At 49.3% G+C, this 18,161-nt stretch overlaps 2 protein-coding genes and 1 pseudogene across 3 annotated transcripts; 1 reads left to right on the forward strand and 2 right to left on the reverse strand.

The window, feature by feature from the left end:
• The first annotated feature begins 2,052 nt into the window (after positions 1-2,052).
• Positions 2,053-3,670, forward strand: LOC120660534 (annotated as a pseudogene).
• Positions 3,671-3,969: 299 nt separating this feature from the next.
• Positions 3,970-6,720, reverse strand: LOC120660535. Its single transcript, XM_039939099.1, has 2 exons — positions 5,846-6,720; positions 3,970-4,393 (listed from the first exon to the last, which is right to left on the reverse strand). The coding sequence occupies exon 1, from the start codon at positions 6,596-6,598 to the stop codon at positions 5,849-5,851; it is 750 nt and encodes a 249-aa protein (XP_039795033.1). The 5' UTR covers positions 6,599-6,720; the 3' UTR covers positions 3,970-4,393; positions 5,846-5,848.
• Positions 6,721-9,454: 2,734 nt separating this feature from the next.
• LOC120660536 (probable serine/threonine-protein kinase PBL28) lies at positions 9,455-12,747 on the reverse strand. 2 transcript variants are annotated; one of them, XM_039939101.1, is made up of 7 exons: positions 12,265-12,747; positions 11,849-12,109; positions 11,516-11,700; positions 10,732-10,930; positions 10,461-10,624; positions 10,270-10,374; positions 9,455-10,167 (listed from the first exon to the last, which is right to left on the reverse strand). In XM_039939101.1, the coding sequence occupies exons 2-7, from the start codon at positions 11,934-11,936 to the stop codon at positions 9,841-9,843; spliced, it is 1,068 nt and encodes a 355-aa protein (XP_039795035.1). In that variant the 5' UTR covers positions 11,937-12,109; positions 12,265-12,747; the 3' UTR covers positions 9,455-9,840. The 2 variants fall into 2 exon arrangements, with proteins under 2 accessions (XP_039795035.1, XP_039795034.1); XM_039939100.1 differs by having other exon boundaries at positions 11,849-12,121.
• Positions 12,748-18,161: the final 5,414 nt, after the last annotated feature.

Consider the following 18,161-nt stretch of genomic DNA (forward strand, 5'->3'; position numbering starts at 1 on the left):
TAATCTGCACAGTTCATATGCATCTTAAACCGACGAAAACAAAGGCATAAACATGGCTTAAAGTTGATCGTGCATGACTAGGTTAAGATGGCTCTGATACCAATTGTTAGATTTGCCAAAACTTAATATTAGTGGCACGTTACCCAGGATCTTAACATAACCTAGTTCATGACAAATCAATCTAATACGGAATAAATTGTAATCATTATACCAGTGTTAGCAGTAGCAGCAGCCATTTACGCCTGATCCATAGAGGAAGTAGGCGTTCTTGTCGGTGTAGGAGATGCAGCAGCGAATCGGCATCCTTCGGGCGCCAACGGGAGCGATTGGCCTTCCAAACCCCTCCAGTGACTTTAGCGATCAGACTAGCGGTGGCTAGGGTTTTAGATTGAGATGAATGGGGTGATTAAGGTGCTAGCCACGACCTTATATTTATAGGCACTGTGGGGCTGGAGGCCAGCCTCTGGAAACAGGCCTAATGGGCCTGCTGATCATAACCCATTAGGGTTTTATCATTATGTTTCCTTAATTGCGTTTAGATGGTTTAAACGCTTCCTTAATAGTGCAGATCAAAAATATCTTAACTGAAATTTATTTCCAATAGTAGTGCGCTCAAGCGCTGCAAGATCACAGCCTAGGGCAGCCACAATATATAGAAAAAGATAATCTTATAGATGGTGCAGTCAAGCCACAAGCACCATCCACCAAAAAATAAATCTAGCCCTTGTTTAGTTTTCTTCAAAATTTCAAAACTTTACAAGATTCCACACCACATCGAATCTTTGAACGCATGCATGAAGTATTAAATGTAGCTAAATAAAATAACTAATTACACAGTTTATCTATAATTTGCGAGACGAATCTTTTGAGCCTAGTTAACTTATGACGAGATAATAATTACCAAATACAAACAAAAATGCTACATTACTTTTACTTTACAGATGCACTTTTATGCATCTAAACAAGACCCTAGCTTAAGATGTGGCCATAAAAATAATAAGATACAATATTTTTTGCAGCCACAGTTTATACAAATAAAATATACATTTCATTCAACAGTTAGCCTCTTGCTCGTGTAGTTTTATTCCTTTACCCTGGAAGCCGTCGGCTTCAACTTCTTCACCTTACAAAAGCACAGGTTGGTGAACAAGCACACAACAACATAGCTCAATTCGTTTCAACCAAAATAGACAATTTCAACAGAATTTCACTAGCCCAATGAATCAAGGTTCCTCAAGCCAATATGCAGAGAGTGATAGCCAAAACTCGCATTCTATCCAAAGGAAACGGAAGCGACTTCATTTTACAAAGGAAGTAACAGAGAAAGCCAGAAAGGCGTGCACAAAGACAAAGTTCAGCGAAGAATAAAAGCCTCTAGCTGAGAGGAAAAGAGACCCGCCGCGTGCTCTTTTCAGGTTGGAAGCCGCGGTTATTAGAAAAATACAACTCCTGGTTCATTCTTCAGCCGACAATTTTGCTGAAGGTAAAGGAAATGAACTTGCTTGTCGCCTGAAGTTACCACTTCCAGTTCAGTGCATCCAGATTTCATGTCTCCCGATGGATGGGTCAAACAGTCCTATCAGTTCTTAAGTTTGGTCCTGTTTGGTTTGATGAGTAGCATAAGTAGCATAAATTTTAATTAATAATTAGAGATACTAAATAAAGGCAATTTACGAAACTAACTCCACAACCCTTGCACTACTTCGCGAGACGAATCTAATGAGACATTTGACCGCACGATTAGAGGATGATTACTGTAGTATCACTATAGTCAATCATCAATTAATTACTATCATTAAATTCGTCGCGAAAAGTTGCACCCATTCATAAAAAAGGTTTTATAAATAAACTTTGTTTAGTGCTCCATGCATGCAAGATTCTCTCGTAGCGCAAGTTGCGGTAGCACGAAACAAACAGGGCCTTTGTGTCAGCACTCACCATTACAAGAAATATCTACAGGCACCTGAATTTGTTCATGACCTTGTTATTCATAAAGCTGACCAAGAATCAAAGAGTGGGATGCTGAGTAATCAGTGGCTTATCCAATTAAACATTAGAGTTTAAGACACGGAAACAGACGCTCATACATTGCCCATCGACTATTGAGAAGAGGGACGAGCAGCCCATTCAGACAGTCTTCCTGTATCTCAGACTCTCAGTCACCCGGGGCGCCTCGCTGCCTTCACTCCTGCTTCTCGACTTCTTGTCCCCATCCCATGCGCGCGCCTCCTGAGCTCTCGTAAGCTGGATGGCCGGATCGATCCCCATGGGTGCATCCACTCCTTGTCCCAGCCACCATTTCGCCTCCTCTCCCCTCCTCACCAAGCGCACCGTCGCCGTGGCGCTCTACGCGCTCATCCCCCTCGCCCTCCTCCACTACCTCCTCACCCTTCCTCCCCCTCTGCCCCCTCCTCCCACCGCCGCCGCCGCCCCCTCCTCCCCGTCGCCGTCGCGCCAGGCGAATGCCTCCGCTGCTGCATCGCCATCACCGGAGTGCGACTACTCGGACGGGGAGTGGGTGCGGACCGCGGCGGGCCCGCGGTACAGCGGGACGAGCTGCGGCGAGACCATCAAAGCCGGCCAGAACTGCGCGGCGCACGGGCGGCCCGACACGGGCTACCTCCGCTGGCGGTGGCGCCCGCGCGGGTGCGCGCTGCCGCCGTTCGACCCCGCGGGGTTCCTGGGCGCGGTGCGCGGCCGGCACGTGGCCTTCGTGGGCGACTCGCTCGCGCGGAACCAGTGCGAGTCCCTCGTCTGCCTGCTTGCCTCCGCGTTCCCGGCCCGGCTGGTGCGCGGCGCCGGCGGCGGCGACGGGGACGGCGACGGCGACGAGCTCCGCAAGTTCCGGCGCTGGGCGTTCCCGTCGCACAACGCCACCGTGTCGGTGTTCTGGTCCCCGTTCCTGGTGAACGGCACGGAGAGGCCCAAGACGCCGCCGCCGGCGGGCGGGCTGTACCACAACCAGATCTACTTCAACCAACCCGACTAGCGGTGGGCCGCCGAGGCCCCGGGCTTCGACGTGGTGGTGCTCTCGGCGGGGCAGTGGTACCTAAACCCGGCCATGTTCTACGACCACGGCGCCTTGAGCGGGTGCCACCGCTGCCCGGAGGGCACCCGCCCGGAGACGGGCTTCTTCGGCGTGTTCCGCCTCGCCGTCCGGAACGCGCTCCGCGAGCTCATCGCCCGCGTCGCCTCCGCTTCCTCCTACTCGCCCGCCCGCTCCCGGCTGGCCGTGGTGACGACCTTCTCGCCGGCGCACTTCGAGGGGGAGTGGGACAGCCCGACGTCGTGCGCGCGCACGGAGCCGTACGCGCGCGGGGAGCGGGAGCCGCTGTACATGGACGAGGAGATGCTGCGCGCCGGGGTGGAGGAGGCCGCGGCGGCGGGCGCGGACGCGACGGCGCGCGGGGCGGGGCTGGCCGTGGAGGCGCTGCAGGTGACGCGGCTGGCGGCGATGCGCCCGGACGGGCACCCGTCCAAAATCTCCGACCAAATGGAGTTGGTCCGTCATGTAGTACTCTTGTTCTTAGGTCTGCAGAAGATGCCAGGGATGTGACAATGGCCCTGAAACACGGCCTGAATGTGAGGCGTAAGGTGCGGATCGCGGTGTCTTGACCTTTTTCCATCAATTAGCGGCGCTCGCTATGCTACGAATGATCTTCTCTGCCCAGATCACCTGGCCTGATCACCTGAAGTCCTGAAACATACCAGTTAAACAAAACACAATCAGTGAGTTATGCTCAGCTCAGCTTACAGTTGTATAAACATGGCCTGGTTGTCAGCAGTAATCATTTACCAACATCACAAATTACTCAAGGAAGAGCGATTTGCTGGGCCAGTTATTATTACAATGAAAAAGCCACAGCAAAAGCGCACTCTGCAAGCCACGATCATCGAACTACCGGAGTTGGTACACTGTCCGATTACCAGAAAAATGTAACTTGGAATTCTATACAGAAAGGGGTCTCCTGACAAGGCCGAACATCAGGATTGCAGCCTATTTCCAAAAATGTTTACAAAAAAAAGGCTCCAAGCACAGTACATGTAACACAAATCTGGTGAGCGAAAGAATGGAGAGCGCACAGGTGGTTCAGGGCACACGAACGCAATAACTAACAACATTCATTACAGTAAACTTCAAGACAAGTGATACACTATGTGAAGTGTCAACAATGGAGGAACATCAAATACATTATCAACCAAAAGATTAAAGAAATGATCAAACAAAATACTGTATGTGTTAGGATACAGTATGTTCTAGCCTTCTTCCAAATGTAGTTCCTCCGAAGAAGGCACATTGGACGCGCAAATGCCACATTGTCACTATGGCGTCCTTGTTAAACATGATTGTCCATCCATGATGTTCTAGATATTGTACAAAATACATCAGCACCTGAAAAACAACCATGCATTAGATTAACTGCGATCACCGTGTCAATACAACTGCTTAGTAGAATATGGCTTCAAAGTGCCCCTAGCTGATCAAATACAAAATATGCCAGTGAGACCGTTAGCAGTGATCAAGAACATTGAATAAGCACTGTTATACAACACGCTACTAGGAAAATAGATCATCAAGAGAACGTCTGTGTCCCAAATTTTGGACACTGGAATGTTGTCTACAAAGCACAAGGGAAGCTAGTGTTCTAAATATTTTAGCTGTCTTGAGACTAACTTTAGGAGAGAGAATACATTAGATCAGGTTAGTTCATCAATTCTAGAGATTAGTTTCTTAAGGTCAAGTCTCCTCGTATATATTATAGGGATGGGATTGCATCTTCTTTCAATCAAGCAATGAAGAAGAATTAATCCCGAGCCCCCGAATAGCCAAGTCTCCCTCCGAGCCGATTCCACCCAGTTATCTTTCCCGCAGTGATTACCCCTTTACCCCTAATGAAGTACAGTTCATAACAACAAGTCACCCACACATCCCTGATCCCTTGCCTTTATCTGACAAATCCAAATCCTTCTGTGTTTAATAGTTTCCAAAGTTAAAAGTACCGTGATGAACATTCTAGTACAAAAGGCAAAAAAGAAAGGAAAGGAACAGATGAATTGCGAGAGTGAATTTGCATTATGTGGTTGTTTGCTTTGTATCAATTATGCTGAGAACAAATAAACAACCACATAATATCTACAATGATGCGACGTATGATGTCAATTTGTTCTGTTCTAACGTCTAAACTCTAAGGTACAAGATCAGTGGCCATGACACACAATCTACTTCTTTTGGTGGCCATATGCTATAATTATGTTTCTTTATAAGTTTGGTTTTAGTAGCAGTTACTTGACAATTTAGTCTTATGATTTAAAACTACAATTCAATTCAATACACAGCTTAGTCTTAAACTTGAAAACTATTGTAAATCCTTAAAATCTTAGAGCTTATGCCATTAGATATGTATCTGTTAAAGCAAAATGGCAAATGATCTTGCGAGAAGGACATACATCTACAAATCAGTGACACACAATTATGCCTCAGTACTAATTTGTTATTCACAAGGTACAAAGTGAGGAAGGAGTTAAGAAATATTTCTTGTAATGCATCTAGAATGGTTTTTCTTTTGGAGTGCTTGCAGTTAGTGGTACCTTTGCTGTCACTCCTAAGATAGAACAACCTATTAATAAGTTGCTACTCTACTACTCCCGATTAGTCCACTCTAATTCAACACTGGTCAAACAATTTCAACCAGCTCCTAGTTGTTTGCAAGCTACTCATGCCAATTGCCAAATCGACAAATATTCAGCATCAAAATTAGAAGTTCCCTGTCCAACCTAAAAAGAACACTACGTGTGAACTGGGACCTGAAATCTAAGATCAAGATCCAGTAGGAGAGCATCTTACCTCTCAGTCGGCGCCAGCACCACCACTGCCGCCGAGCGGGTAGGACACGAGCTCCCTAACCGCGGCGCCGACCTCGACGAGCGCGATGTCCATCCCGTACCCGGAGACGGGGAGCAGCTTGAGCTCTCGGAGCACGCAGAAGGCCTCGGCCATGCGGCTGCGGGGCACGTCAACGGCGACGGCGCATCGCGGGACCCAGTGGTCCGGGCGGTACGCGTCGGGGACCTCGACACCGGCGTCCTTGCGCAGCAGCTCGCAGAGCTGGGCGTGGAGGCCCAGCAGCGCGGCGGAGGGCGTGGGCGCGAGGAAGAGCACGTTGTCGTTCGGGGAGGAGGCGGAGGCGGGGAGCGCGGCGAGCGAGGAGAGCGCGAGCGGGAGCGGGTCGAGGCGGGACGCGAGCGCCCGGAGCGAGGGCCCGAGGCGGAGGAGCGGGTCCCCGCCGGCGCCGGTCCCGGGCGGCGGGAGCGCGGCGGCGGGGAGGTGGAGCAGCGGGAGGTGCGGGCGGGCGGCGGCGTCGATGAGGCGGCTGCCGAGGTGCCGCCGCGCCAGCGCGTTCCACGCCTTGAGCACCTGGTTCTCCAGCGCCGGGTCGAAGTAGAGCTCCACCGCGTAGTGGAACCCGACCGCCCCGGAGGAGGGAGGCGGCGCGGAGGCGCGGGGCGTGCCCGGGGGAGTCGTGGAGACGGCGGGGCCCGAGGGGCAGCCGCCGCCGCTGGGGGCCCCGGCGGCGGAGGGCGCGGTGCCTTGCGCCATCGGGAAGGGGATTGATGCCGACAGGGAGGCGAGGGGGGCGGGTGTTCTCGTCACGAATCGAGTGGGAGATTGGGAGAGATCTCGCCTGCTCGTGCTCGGGCGTGCCTGTCTCCGCTCCGACTCCATGGTTGACTGGCTGGTCCAGTGGGGAGTCACTGACAGGCGGGACTGCATGGCTGAAATGATGAATTCAATGTTACAACACCAGCACCTCCACAGGAATGATTGATTGTGTTTCCGGGGACTAGTATTTTTATTTGTTGTACAAAAGACCCAAAAATAGGAAAACACTTCTTTGTGGAGTATAGTATATCGAAAAATGAAAAGGTTCGTTGCAGATGTGGCATTTTGTGCTCTCATGGTACAAGCGTTTCTTCCCTTGGCTTTGGTTAACCCAAAGCCAGGGCGAAGGTGACTTGCAATGTGTTGGTTCCATGATGCCAATGCTTATCTTGCCAAATTATGGCAACTTCCACCAATTTTATGAAGCATTTATTTGTTACCAACTTTGATAGGTCCCCTGCTTTTCGTTCATTTTCTTGGTATGTACGCATGGGCTGCCAAACTTTAGTAGGAACTTGAGCAAATTTGTCACCAAATAAATGGCAATTCCTATTTTACCATCCTTTTCGATTTTATGCTCAAATGGGGTAAAGATTTTCTTCTCTCTTGCCATAAGCCCATAATACAGAACCTATAGTTTCTCGTAGCTCCATCATCATTGCAACTGGCAGCTAGATATGAGTTTATGATTTGCTTGATCATATCCTTCTGCCGTGTTTTTGGCTTATGCTTTTATTTTGCTTGCTACTATGTTTTCGATGTAAAAACAATGGTAACCTGGGAGCATTGTTAGCTATCGATGGTGATCTCTGCTTCCACGACAATACGAACTCGAATTAACAGACAACGCGTAATTCAACTCAAATTGTCGCCGCGAAGCCAAGTAATACGCCGAATCGGCATCAATTGGGCCAGTTTGAGACAATGCAAGTTCACCAATTCGATCACAAGAACCGATCCCCTCGCCTCCAAGAACAAGAGCAAGATCGAGATCTACCAAAAAAACCCCTAGACCTCGGCTCACCAGCTCGATGGATCCTTCGACGGAAGTACAGGAACAGCGGCGACCCTCTAGTTGGAGCCAACGATCCAGCCCACGGTCGTCGACAGCGCGCCCCGGGCCCTCACCGCCGCCGTCGCCGTCCCAGCCGAGCTCCCCGCAGGCGCAGGCCCCGCCGCCGCGGCCGCGCCGGGCGCGCACGCGCGGGAGCTGCCGCCGCCGAGGTAGTTGCTGCCGCGCGCGGCGGCGAGGCGGGTGACGTCCTCGTTCTTGACGACGACGATCTCCTCCAGCTGGATCCTCAGGTACGCCTCGTCCTCCGCCGTCAGCTTCTTCCCCTTGGCATTCTCCTTCACCTCCTCCTCGTCGGGCCCCGGAGCCGGCGCGGGGGCGGCCCGGCGGCTGCTACCATGGCGGCGAACCTCTCCATGCGCGCCAAGAAGGCCGGCGGGAGCGTCTCCTCGCCCCCTCCCTCCCTCCCTCTCAAATGGCCGGCCGCCGAATCGGCTCGAGGATCTTGTCGAAGAGCGCGGAGATGTTCTTGCTGGCTACCCGCCGCTGCTGCGTGATTGCGTGTGGGTTGGTATGGTTCGCTTGGTCTGCGTATATATGAGCGGAGACGACGGCCGCGGCGGTGCCCGGGTCCGAGCTCGGCATCGGCGTCTGTGAAAGGCAAGCAACGGAGCGTGTGGACCCCTTGCGCTCGGGAATCAATGGCAAGTTCCGCGCCGCGTGCTGGATGGACTTTTGTTTGGGCACGCGATGGGAGTTGGGCTGGGCTGGCTTGTTGGGCTGTGAGATTGTGGTGTGTTTTTTTTTTGGAAAAAATTCTAATTTGCATTCTCACTTCTTTGTATCTACTCTCTCCTTCCATGTTTATAAAACATGATAAAACATGGCACGGTTTTTAAATAATATTTTAATCATTTATTTATCATATATTATATTACTTATGATTATAAACTTATAATCATTATAAACTATATTTGATTAAGAATCCAATCATATAAAATTTATATAATAATAATAATTAATAGTTAAATTATTGATCAAATATGGGAAGATTTGAATCTTAATATGCATGTGTGCCTTATAAATGTGAAAGGATAGAGTATTGTAAAAGTCTGATTTTGCTTCCTCAACTATAAAATTGGGTATCCAGCCTCCCTCAACAATCAATATCTTTTATATTACCTGTTACAAGTGGTTTTATATTTTTTTTCAAAGATTTTTCTATCTTAACTCTTTCTTTCACTCAATTAAGGGTTCAAAATCATGAAAATTTGCATAGAAGAACCTAATTTTGCAAAGTTTAGAAAGAATTCAAAATTCATTGAATTTTTAGACATCAAGATGACCTCTATCTTTGGAAAAAAAATTTGAACTGTGTTATATCATGAATCCTTTCGTAATAAACGTCACTGTAGAACCTTTCAGTCTAGTTGGGCAACGTCATGCACATCTAATTTCACCAAAGAAAAAAAAAAACTAAAAAAGGTCATAGTTCACATCGCACAAACTAAATTCTAGCAGCATCATTGGTTTCTTACCACAAGTTTTTGAATAAAATTATACTTCAATTTGTTTGTGTGATATTCTCAGGAGAATTTTTTTTTCTATTTTATAAAATTGTAATATTTGTAGTTGCTCCTGCCATATATATGTTTTTACAAATTTTGTGAATATTTGCATCTGTGTTGAGTTCATTAAAGAATACTGATACACATTGTTTTAGCATTTCCAGATGTATTATTTTTCTATGCACGTAGATATCTAGATACATAGAAAAACTATGCATATAAAAGTGCCAAAACGATCCATAATTAAGAGCAGAGAGAATACAACACAATGAAGTCCTTGCAGGCTTGCACACGACAACATGACAGACATGCGAGATCTCTCTTCAATCTCTCGTATAAGAATTTGCGGCCCCAAACATCTTTTTCTCTTTTTGGAAAAAATAGCATTGCCCTTATGCAGACCGAAATGCATTCCTATCGCAATGAGAAATTACTATAACCCTGTACAAGTATCCCGATCATGAGACCAATCCTCTCCGATTCTGATTTCATCGACCAAAGAAAAGCTGCAGACCTGCAGTTGCAACCCATCCGGCGGCCGCGCCCCGTCCCAAAACCCATGCGCGACTCCAGACACCCGAGCGAGGCGGCGAGCGCGATCAGATCTTCATGTTGGCGTACATGATGAACTGGAGCTCCTTGACGCAGTCCGGCATGGACGGCCGGGCGGCGCCGTCGAAGGAGACGCAGCGCGCGGCGAGCCCGGCGAACATGGACACCGACTCCACCGTGTAGGACCCCCTGGCCATGTCCCGGTCCACCACCCTGCGCAGCTTCCGCCAGTCGCCCACCGCCTGGTGGATCCCCACGATGAGGTTCTGCTCCTGCGGCCCCTGGCTCAGGTCGATGGCGCGCCGCCCCGTCAGCAGCTCCAGCAGCACCACGCCGAACGCGTACACGTCGCTCTGCAGCGTCAGCTTCCCCGTCTGCAAAGAGACGCAGCGGTGATCACCAGCATCGACGGCAAGAACCTGAACTGGATCATGGTGAACTGGTGGCGATCGAGGTGGCATGGCAGGCAGACTTACCAGTGCGTACTCAGGGTCGAAGTAGCCGAAGGTGCCCAGCACTCGGGTGGTGGTGTGCAGGTCCTGGTCCTGCTGCATCAGCTTGGCGAGCCCGAAGTCGGAGATCTGACAGGGTTTTCAGTTTGAGCATGCAGGGATTGTTAGGAACTAGGAAGAAACCACCACCAATGGGCAATGGTAACTGAGACTACCTTGGCCTCGAAGTGTTCGGTGATGAGAATGTTGCTGGACTTGAAGTCCCGGTGGACGACGGGGACGCCGACGGCCGTGCTCGAGTGCAGGTACGCCAGCGCCCTCGCCGCGCCCAGCGCGATCCGCAGGCGCACCGGCCAGTCCATCTTCACCTCCCCGATGCCTGAAGAAACCAAACGTCAGGTCGTCACTTGTGAACGAATGTTCAGGCCCAACCGTACTGTCTGTGGCGTTGCAATTGGAAGAGGAAGAATTGGGGCTTGGTGTCACCATTGAGGATGTCCTGGAGGTTGCCTTTGGGCATGAACTCGTAGACTACGAAGCGGTGCTTCCCGTCGGCGCAGTAGCCGATCAGCGTCACCAGGTTGGGGTGCTCTAGCCTGCTCAGGATGTCGATCTCCACCCGGAACTCGCGCTCGCCGTCGGCGTGCTTGGAGGTGGGCAGGTCCATCTTCTTGATGGCGACGATCTTCGCATCCGGCAGAAATACAAGTTCATACGGTTAGAATCATGTGTTCTGAACATTGCAAGTGGATTTACTGAAGTATGAACTACTAACTGAAAAGGTTACCACATACAATTTCTGAACTGAAATGAATAAATTGTTTAGTGCTTTTGCTCAAAACTTCGGTGCCAAGTTTTATCATGAAAAACTGACGAGGATCAACTACTGGCGTTTGATAAAATTTGACTGGTGGTTGCCACTTTGTTTTCTTGAGTGGATGTTCAGACAAAATGTCACACCACTCTGATCGTTGCTGTCTGCTGGACGTATCACATCCAGGTCAGATGGCCATCGCCTACAGCACTTAAATAATTATATGCCAAATACATTCAACAGAAGAAGAAAAAAGAGAATCTCTCTTCCAAACTGAATCAATGCTGCTAAGACTTGCAATAATTCGAAATGCTTCAGATGAAAGCTACTAAAGGACAAAATTGACATCAACGTCTGAGCTTAAGCAAACAGCTTAGCGTGCGTCAACAAATTCTGAAAAAATGAGCCCGCGCCGACAGGAAGGAAATCGACAGGAATCGGTGAGAAGCAAAGCACCTGGCCATCCTTGAGCACGCCTCTGTAAACCCGGCCGAAGCCGCCCTTGCCGATGAGGTTCCGGTCGCTGAACATGTTGGTGGCCTCCTCCATCTCCTTGAGCGTGAACACCATCGTGCAGCTGCGCTTCTTCGGCGGCGGGCTCTGCTCCTTGGCCTGCCACAGCTCGGCCGACTTGTACACCCCTGCAGAGTGCAGAGGACTTTCTTCAGACCATCAAGAAATTTCATGGAGGCATCGATGGGTCAACTGAAGCAACTCCTGCAGTGCATACTGCTTGGACACTCGCGCATGTTTTGAAGGGGGAAAAAGAAGGAGAAATGGTTCGCTCACATGGATTCAGCTGATCAAGTGATCTGCTTCTCCTCCTCTTGTTCCAGGATGAGACTAAGTTGAACATCTTGAACCCTCCCTTTTCCATCTCCGCCCAAGAAATCTCGCGGTTTGCCGCGCAAAGATCCTCACGCAGGAACTTTGTGATGCATCTAGTTCGAAGATACCTTCCCGTGCTGAAGAACTCGGAAATATTCCTTGCTCCGGCCCAAGGCACGCACGGGGCAGCACGCTTTACCAGAAAAAGCACATGCCCTGGAACTGCAAGAATGGCTGCCACTGCAAGTATCAGTTCATAGAACACACAGCGTGCATGGTATCCAATTCAGTGTTCATAGCAGACACTCACAATTCTCTCAGAAAGGGAGGGAGAAAAAGAACACATGGTGACCAACAAGCAAATTAACGGCGCTGACCTGAACCGATCGAGAAACCGCCGGCGGTGCGCCGCCGCCGCCGATCACACAGGAGGAATGGAGGACGTTGGATGGACAGGAGCACAGGGACGAGAGAGGACGGGATGGCACGGAGGTGCAGTACGCAGTGCAGGCTTGCGATGATCGATTCAATGGTAAAGAAGGAGACGGTCTCTTGGGGGCCAAGTAGGGTGACGCGACGCGCCACCTATAAGCGGGGCTTTGGCCAAGAAGTGAAGGGAGGACAAGGCGAAACCGAGCAGGAGTGGGCATCACATTAGCAGCTCGCAAGGCATGTCGTAGCAATAGCATGTGTGTAGAGATTGGAGAGAGGAGCGTGCTTCCGGACCAAGAAACGCCGGAGCGGAAATGGAGTTTGGAACTTGAGGAGCAGGGGAGGAGAGACCGTGTTTGTTTGGTTGGTGCGGCAGGATAGGTTTTCGGGCAGAGATCGTGGGGAAACGGTGAGTGGAGACGGGGAGGCGAAATTGTTTGGAGAATTGGAGGGAGGAGTGTGACGGGGTGTGATGGCGACCGAGGACGGAGGAGCGGTGGTGGAGGTGGCGGTGGTTGGAATGTAGCCGTTATCAGGAAGCTGTCGAGCTCCAGTAGTGTAGTGAACTTCTTTAGTCCTACTCCTGACCGAACCACAAAAACCGCGTTTAATACAGATGATGGTCCCTTCTTGGTTCCAATCCGTCCACGACTTTTGAATCAAACCGTAAACCGTCCAGGCCGTGCTAGATGAATAAAGAAAAAAGAGAGGAGGGATGTTGATTTGCTAATTGGCAACGGAAAGCTTCAACGGTGACGTACAGGTTCAGGATCAAGGTGGCAGGAACAATTGACAATGGCTCGATCGGTGACGCAGAGGAGGAGGGGAGGGCGAGTGGTTGATCGGATTCGAGCTGATTCCGACGCGGTGAAGAGAGTGAGACGGACGACGGGTGGGGGTGGGGGTGGGGGAAGGTTTGTTTCGCAAGCGTTTCTTGGTTGGAGGGAGATCGATCCTCTGAAGCTCTCTCTGATGGCAACCGGTTACTTCGTGTTGTAGGTGAGGTCAGTGGGTTGGTTTTGGGTGCAGGTCCGACGAACCAACGACCAAACTTGCCACTCTTTCGGTTGTGCGAGTGAGGGCCGAAACGGGAGACTGTTAGATTACGCACACGCTGCAACGTTTGAATGCCAAAATTCAGAGGGTGTCATCAGACTAGACTTGTGAACTATTCCCTCCGTTCACTAAAGAATGCAACTCTAATTTATCAAGAAGTCAAACAATTTTAATTTTGATAAAATATATACAATAAATTACGAATATTTATGTCGTTAAATAGATTTGCTATAAAATACTCCCTCCATCCAAGTATAATAGATATATTTCCAAACTTCAAATGTTAAAAAATGATAGCTATATTTGCTATTGGCATGAGTTGTGGTAATAAATAGCACTAGAAACGAGGAGTTTCTAGTTAAAACATTGGAGGACCAATAAAAAATCTATATTGCATTTATGAGATTGATAAGCACACTTGATGTCCTTGATCATTGTGTCATATGGAAATATATCTATTATATTTGGATGGAGGGAGTATAGTACATAGTTAATCTAATAATATTTATTTTATACCATAAATATTAGAATTATTTTGTATAAATTTAATCAAACTTAAAGTTGTTTGATTCCTTGGAAAGCGAGAGTTGCATCCTTTTGTGAACGGAGAGAGTAGTATTGGTAAACATATCTAGAAGAAGTGTCCTTCAAACCCTGCAGAAGAACGCGAGTAGTATTGGTAAACATATCTAGAAGAAGTGTCCTTCAAACCCTGCAGAAGAACGCCGCGGCAATTGGACAGGGTTTACCACCGTGGACTTCGGTGGTATCCTCCTTTTTCTTGCCAATCCTTTCCTCTTTCACCGGTGCAGATCATAATAACATATGATATGATCCTATGGAGCAAGATGTTGTACATCCTTACACGATAAAGATTTTACTGATTGCGAACCGGAACATAATGAAGTACATGAGTACCAAATGTTTTCATCGTACAACAATGTTTTAGCATCAAGTCATCCTGATGGCGAGTATAAACACACTAGATTTCTTGATCTTCTTCGATAAAGATCCAAAGATATACTTTCTCCTGGTAGGGAGCCCAGCTCGCTTGGTGGAGACTCCCTATGGCGAACTCACCACCCGGCTCCAACCTCGACGTGCATGCTTATTAAGCCTCCAATGAGGCCGGGGGCAGTAGCGAGCCGTATAGATTGTTGCAATTTTATCCTAAGCTAGACTTTTTTCTTTAACGTTAGCCAAATTTAAAAGGAAAATAAATGTTACAACATCTTTAGAAGTAATATATAATTTGACCATCATGTTGGGTCCTTGGCTTCCTTATAACCCAATCAAAGTGCATACACGAAGGTTAAACAAAGCAAGGTGACAAAGTTTCGCCCTCATATTAGCACGTGTCCAGTATAGATTGGTTGGGGGTATTTATAACCCTAACCTTTGTTACATAATGACTATAATACCCCTACCTGCCAGGGATATTCTGCGAATATTCCGGGCCGTAGGTCATTTCATACAGGTTGGAGCGTACAAATTGCCTACCCTATCGGATTTGTGATCGGGACGCTATCCCGAAGGTACCGCGGTAACCTTCGGATCAGCAGTTGACCTTCGTGCGCTTCCCTGGACCTTCGGTAGCTCATGGAGACCTTCGGCTTCATCTACACACCTTCGGGCGCATCTGCCGACCTTCGGGCGGCGGGTGACCTTCGAGCTCCAGCTACCTTCGGGCGCATGTGCCGACCTTCGGGCAGCGGGGTGACCTTCGGGCTCCAGCTACCTTCGGCTCGCTTGGCTCCCGTGTCGCAGCTTTCGGGCAACCTCCGACCTTTGAGACGGCGATCCCCAACATTAGCCCCTCGCGGGCGAGGGCCGACTCCGACGGGCCGAACCCTCGAAGCATCTATCACCTGCAACCAAAAAACGTCTCCCCGCACGTCGGAGGCTGGAACGAGCCGAAGGTGATTTCTCTATACGTGTCGACCCTTTATTGGGTGACCCTTGGTGTTCTTCTCGATTCTACCGTTGACATGACTGTTCACTTTTACCCCCCTATATAGGGGGGGGGGGTGTTTGAGGTGTCTTTTCACGCCCTCCTTGTAGCGAAGCTCTGCCAGTTTTTCGAACTTGCCGCGTCGAGTGCTGTGATTCGCTGATTTGCCAGCAGCTTCGAGCGTTTTCACTTCTGTTGTTTGGCGAAGCGATTCGCGAGTTGGGGGATCTTCGCGTCTCTTGCAGTGTTTGTGAGTTTTTTTTAACGAAATTTGCTGCTGTGTGCCTTGGCAGGGATGGCTAGTGTGAGGATTACGGCGAAGGACATGACCGAAGGTGCTAGTTTGTCTGAGGAAAGGGATCACCTTTTAGAGGGGGAAGAAGATCTGTCAAACGTGGACGCCGACCCTTCGGATCTGATGAAGAGGGAGAAACCTGCTCCGACCCTAAGGTTTGGATCTTCGGTTATGTCTGCGGCTCTAATCGAGTCGTATGTTGAGAGAGGATATTTCCCTGTGAGTGTCTGTCGTCCGCCCCAAGTGGAGGAAACGCCCAATCCCGAAGATGGAGAGTGCGTTGTGTTTCGCGATTTCTTTGTCGCTGGGCTTCGATTTCCCCTTGACCCTGCGGTTCTGGAAATATTGTCCCGGTTCAAGGTGAAAATTCATCAGCTGATGCCGAACGCGATCGTTCAGCTTTCGAAATTTTTCTGGGCCGTCAAGACCTTCGCGGGGCCTATCTCAGTTGATACGTTTTGTCGCCTGTGTGAGCTTCACCCTCAAGGTCGCAAGGTCAGGTTTGCGGATGAAGATGAGGTGTTTAATGCTCAAAGTGGGTGCTGCACCTTCGTGCCCCGCAGGCCCAATAAGTCATTGAAGATTGATCGGTTGGAATTGTCGTATTGTCAGAAGAATCGATGGGACGACGACTGGACCCAATTTTACCCAATTTTGGTTTTATGCCAAAGTTGGTTTTCCAAGTGCCGACAATCCAACCGATGTCTCCTATCCTTTGGCCTCGAAGATTCTTCCCGTCGAGCACATCAGTCAGGCAGAGTTCCGGAGGTTTGGTGTTGGTTACAAGGATTGCCTGGATGCGTTTGCATCGGCGGCTGGGCTGATTGGAGGAAGAGATTTGATTGAGCAGTTTATTTGTGCAAATATTTGGCCCCTTTCTGCCATTCGTGCCTCAAAGGAGACTGTTTCCTTCCCGAAGCTTGCGCTAGTCAAGCCGCTGGGAAAAGTGACAAGGCTATTGTTGCAGAGGTCGAGGAAAGGGCGGCGGAGCTAGCAGGGCCATATCTCTCGAAGGAGCATGATTCTTTCGCACTTTGCTGCCCCAGTGGTTCTCGTGTGAACCGGTCTTTTGCCATTATGGGCGTGAAGTATCCTGACCGGGAGGAGCCTAAGAAATCGGAAAAAGGAGTAAGGGGGCTTCAGGTGAAGATCCTGCCGCCAAGAAGAGAAAAATTTCTTCTGTGGATGCTGGTTCCTCGAAGGCTGACCCGAAGATCCTGGCTACAAAGCCGCCCCGTCCGCCTCCGAAGGTGCTTTCGACGAAGAAAGGTAATCGCTTAGTTCGATACCTTCGGGGTGTTTCTCATAGTGAGATGTGTAGTGAATCTTTTATACGGGAGCTAGAGGAGACAATAAGCTACTCCCCTCTCCGAGGAGAATCTATGGAGCTTTATCTTGACCAGTTTGGGTCCCTCCTTTCAGGCCCGGACAACGTTGGGGATGTGGTTGTGAAGCTTCACCCACCAAGCGGCACTGGTCTTCGAAGTGTTAGCTTGCTTGATCTTGAATACGAGGGTACCACCATTGACCCTATCTTGACTACACCTGCGGCTACTACTGGGTCAACTCCTACTGTCGGTGTTTACCGCCAAGCCTGCTCAGGGATACCCTTAGCAGTAAGGTTTGTAGGTAGGAATCGACTGCTCTGGAACTTGATGCTGCAAAGAACACAAAGATTTAGACAGGTTCGGGCCGCGAGTTGCGTAATACCCTACGTCCTGTGTGGTTGTTTGTATTGCCTTAGGTGTTGATGACATTTTGAGGGGGTCCCTGCCTGCCCTTATATATCTGGGGGGACAGGGTTACATGGAAAGTCCTAGCCGAGTACATTTGGAGTCCTACTACAACACAATCGGGTAGTTTCTTTTGTACCGCGGCTAGTTCTATGCCTATTCGGGTAGTTATAAGAGAGATAAGGTACATCCTTGAGCTATCCCTTACTCTAGAACATTCTATGCCTATAAGCAGTCCCACTGCCCCGGGTCTGACAAGCCCCCGAGCTCTTCGTAGCTGAGTCCTGCAAGCGTCGAGTACTTGGCTGGACGTCTTCGAGTACTTCAAATAGTCAGAACATCCTTCTGGTTGCTTCTGGGCCTTCCTTCAGACACGTCGAGTAGTCCTCCAAGTACTTCCGATTGCTTCGAGGTGTGAGGTGCTCAAGCTCCGAAATCTTGATCATATATGGTGCGCGAAGTACTCGCGCTCCATATGGAGTAGCCCCCGAGCCTTAGGTTGAATCGCAGAATCAGGATGAGGGTCACTTCAGTCTTTTTCCTTCATTATTTTCCAAAAAATTTGAAAAATAAATCTCTGATGCACATATCCCGCAGCCCCCAAGTTTTGAATTTAAATCTCGTAATTTAGATTTAAGAATCAAAAACTCGTGGCAAAATATATGACAAAAACCTCCCAAAAGAGAAAACCATCTGTTGATCTTCCAGGTATTCACGAGGTTGCCATCAGAGACCATATAAATCTGTGCAATAACTTCTAGGGTTTTACCCTCTTTGACTCCTAGCCGCCGTCAAATTCAGATTTAC

The sequence above is a fragment of the Panicum virgatum genome, chromosome 2N, assembly GCF_016808335.1.
Source record: "Panicum virgatum strain AP13 chromosome 2N, P.virgatum_v5, whole genome shotgun sequence".
NCBI classification, from domain to species: Eukaryota; Viridiplantae; Streptophyta; class Magnoliopsida; order Poales; family Poaceae; genus Panicum; species Panicum virgatum.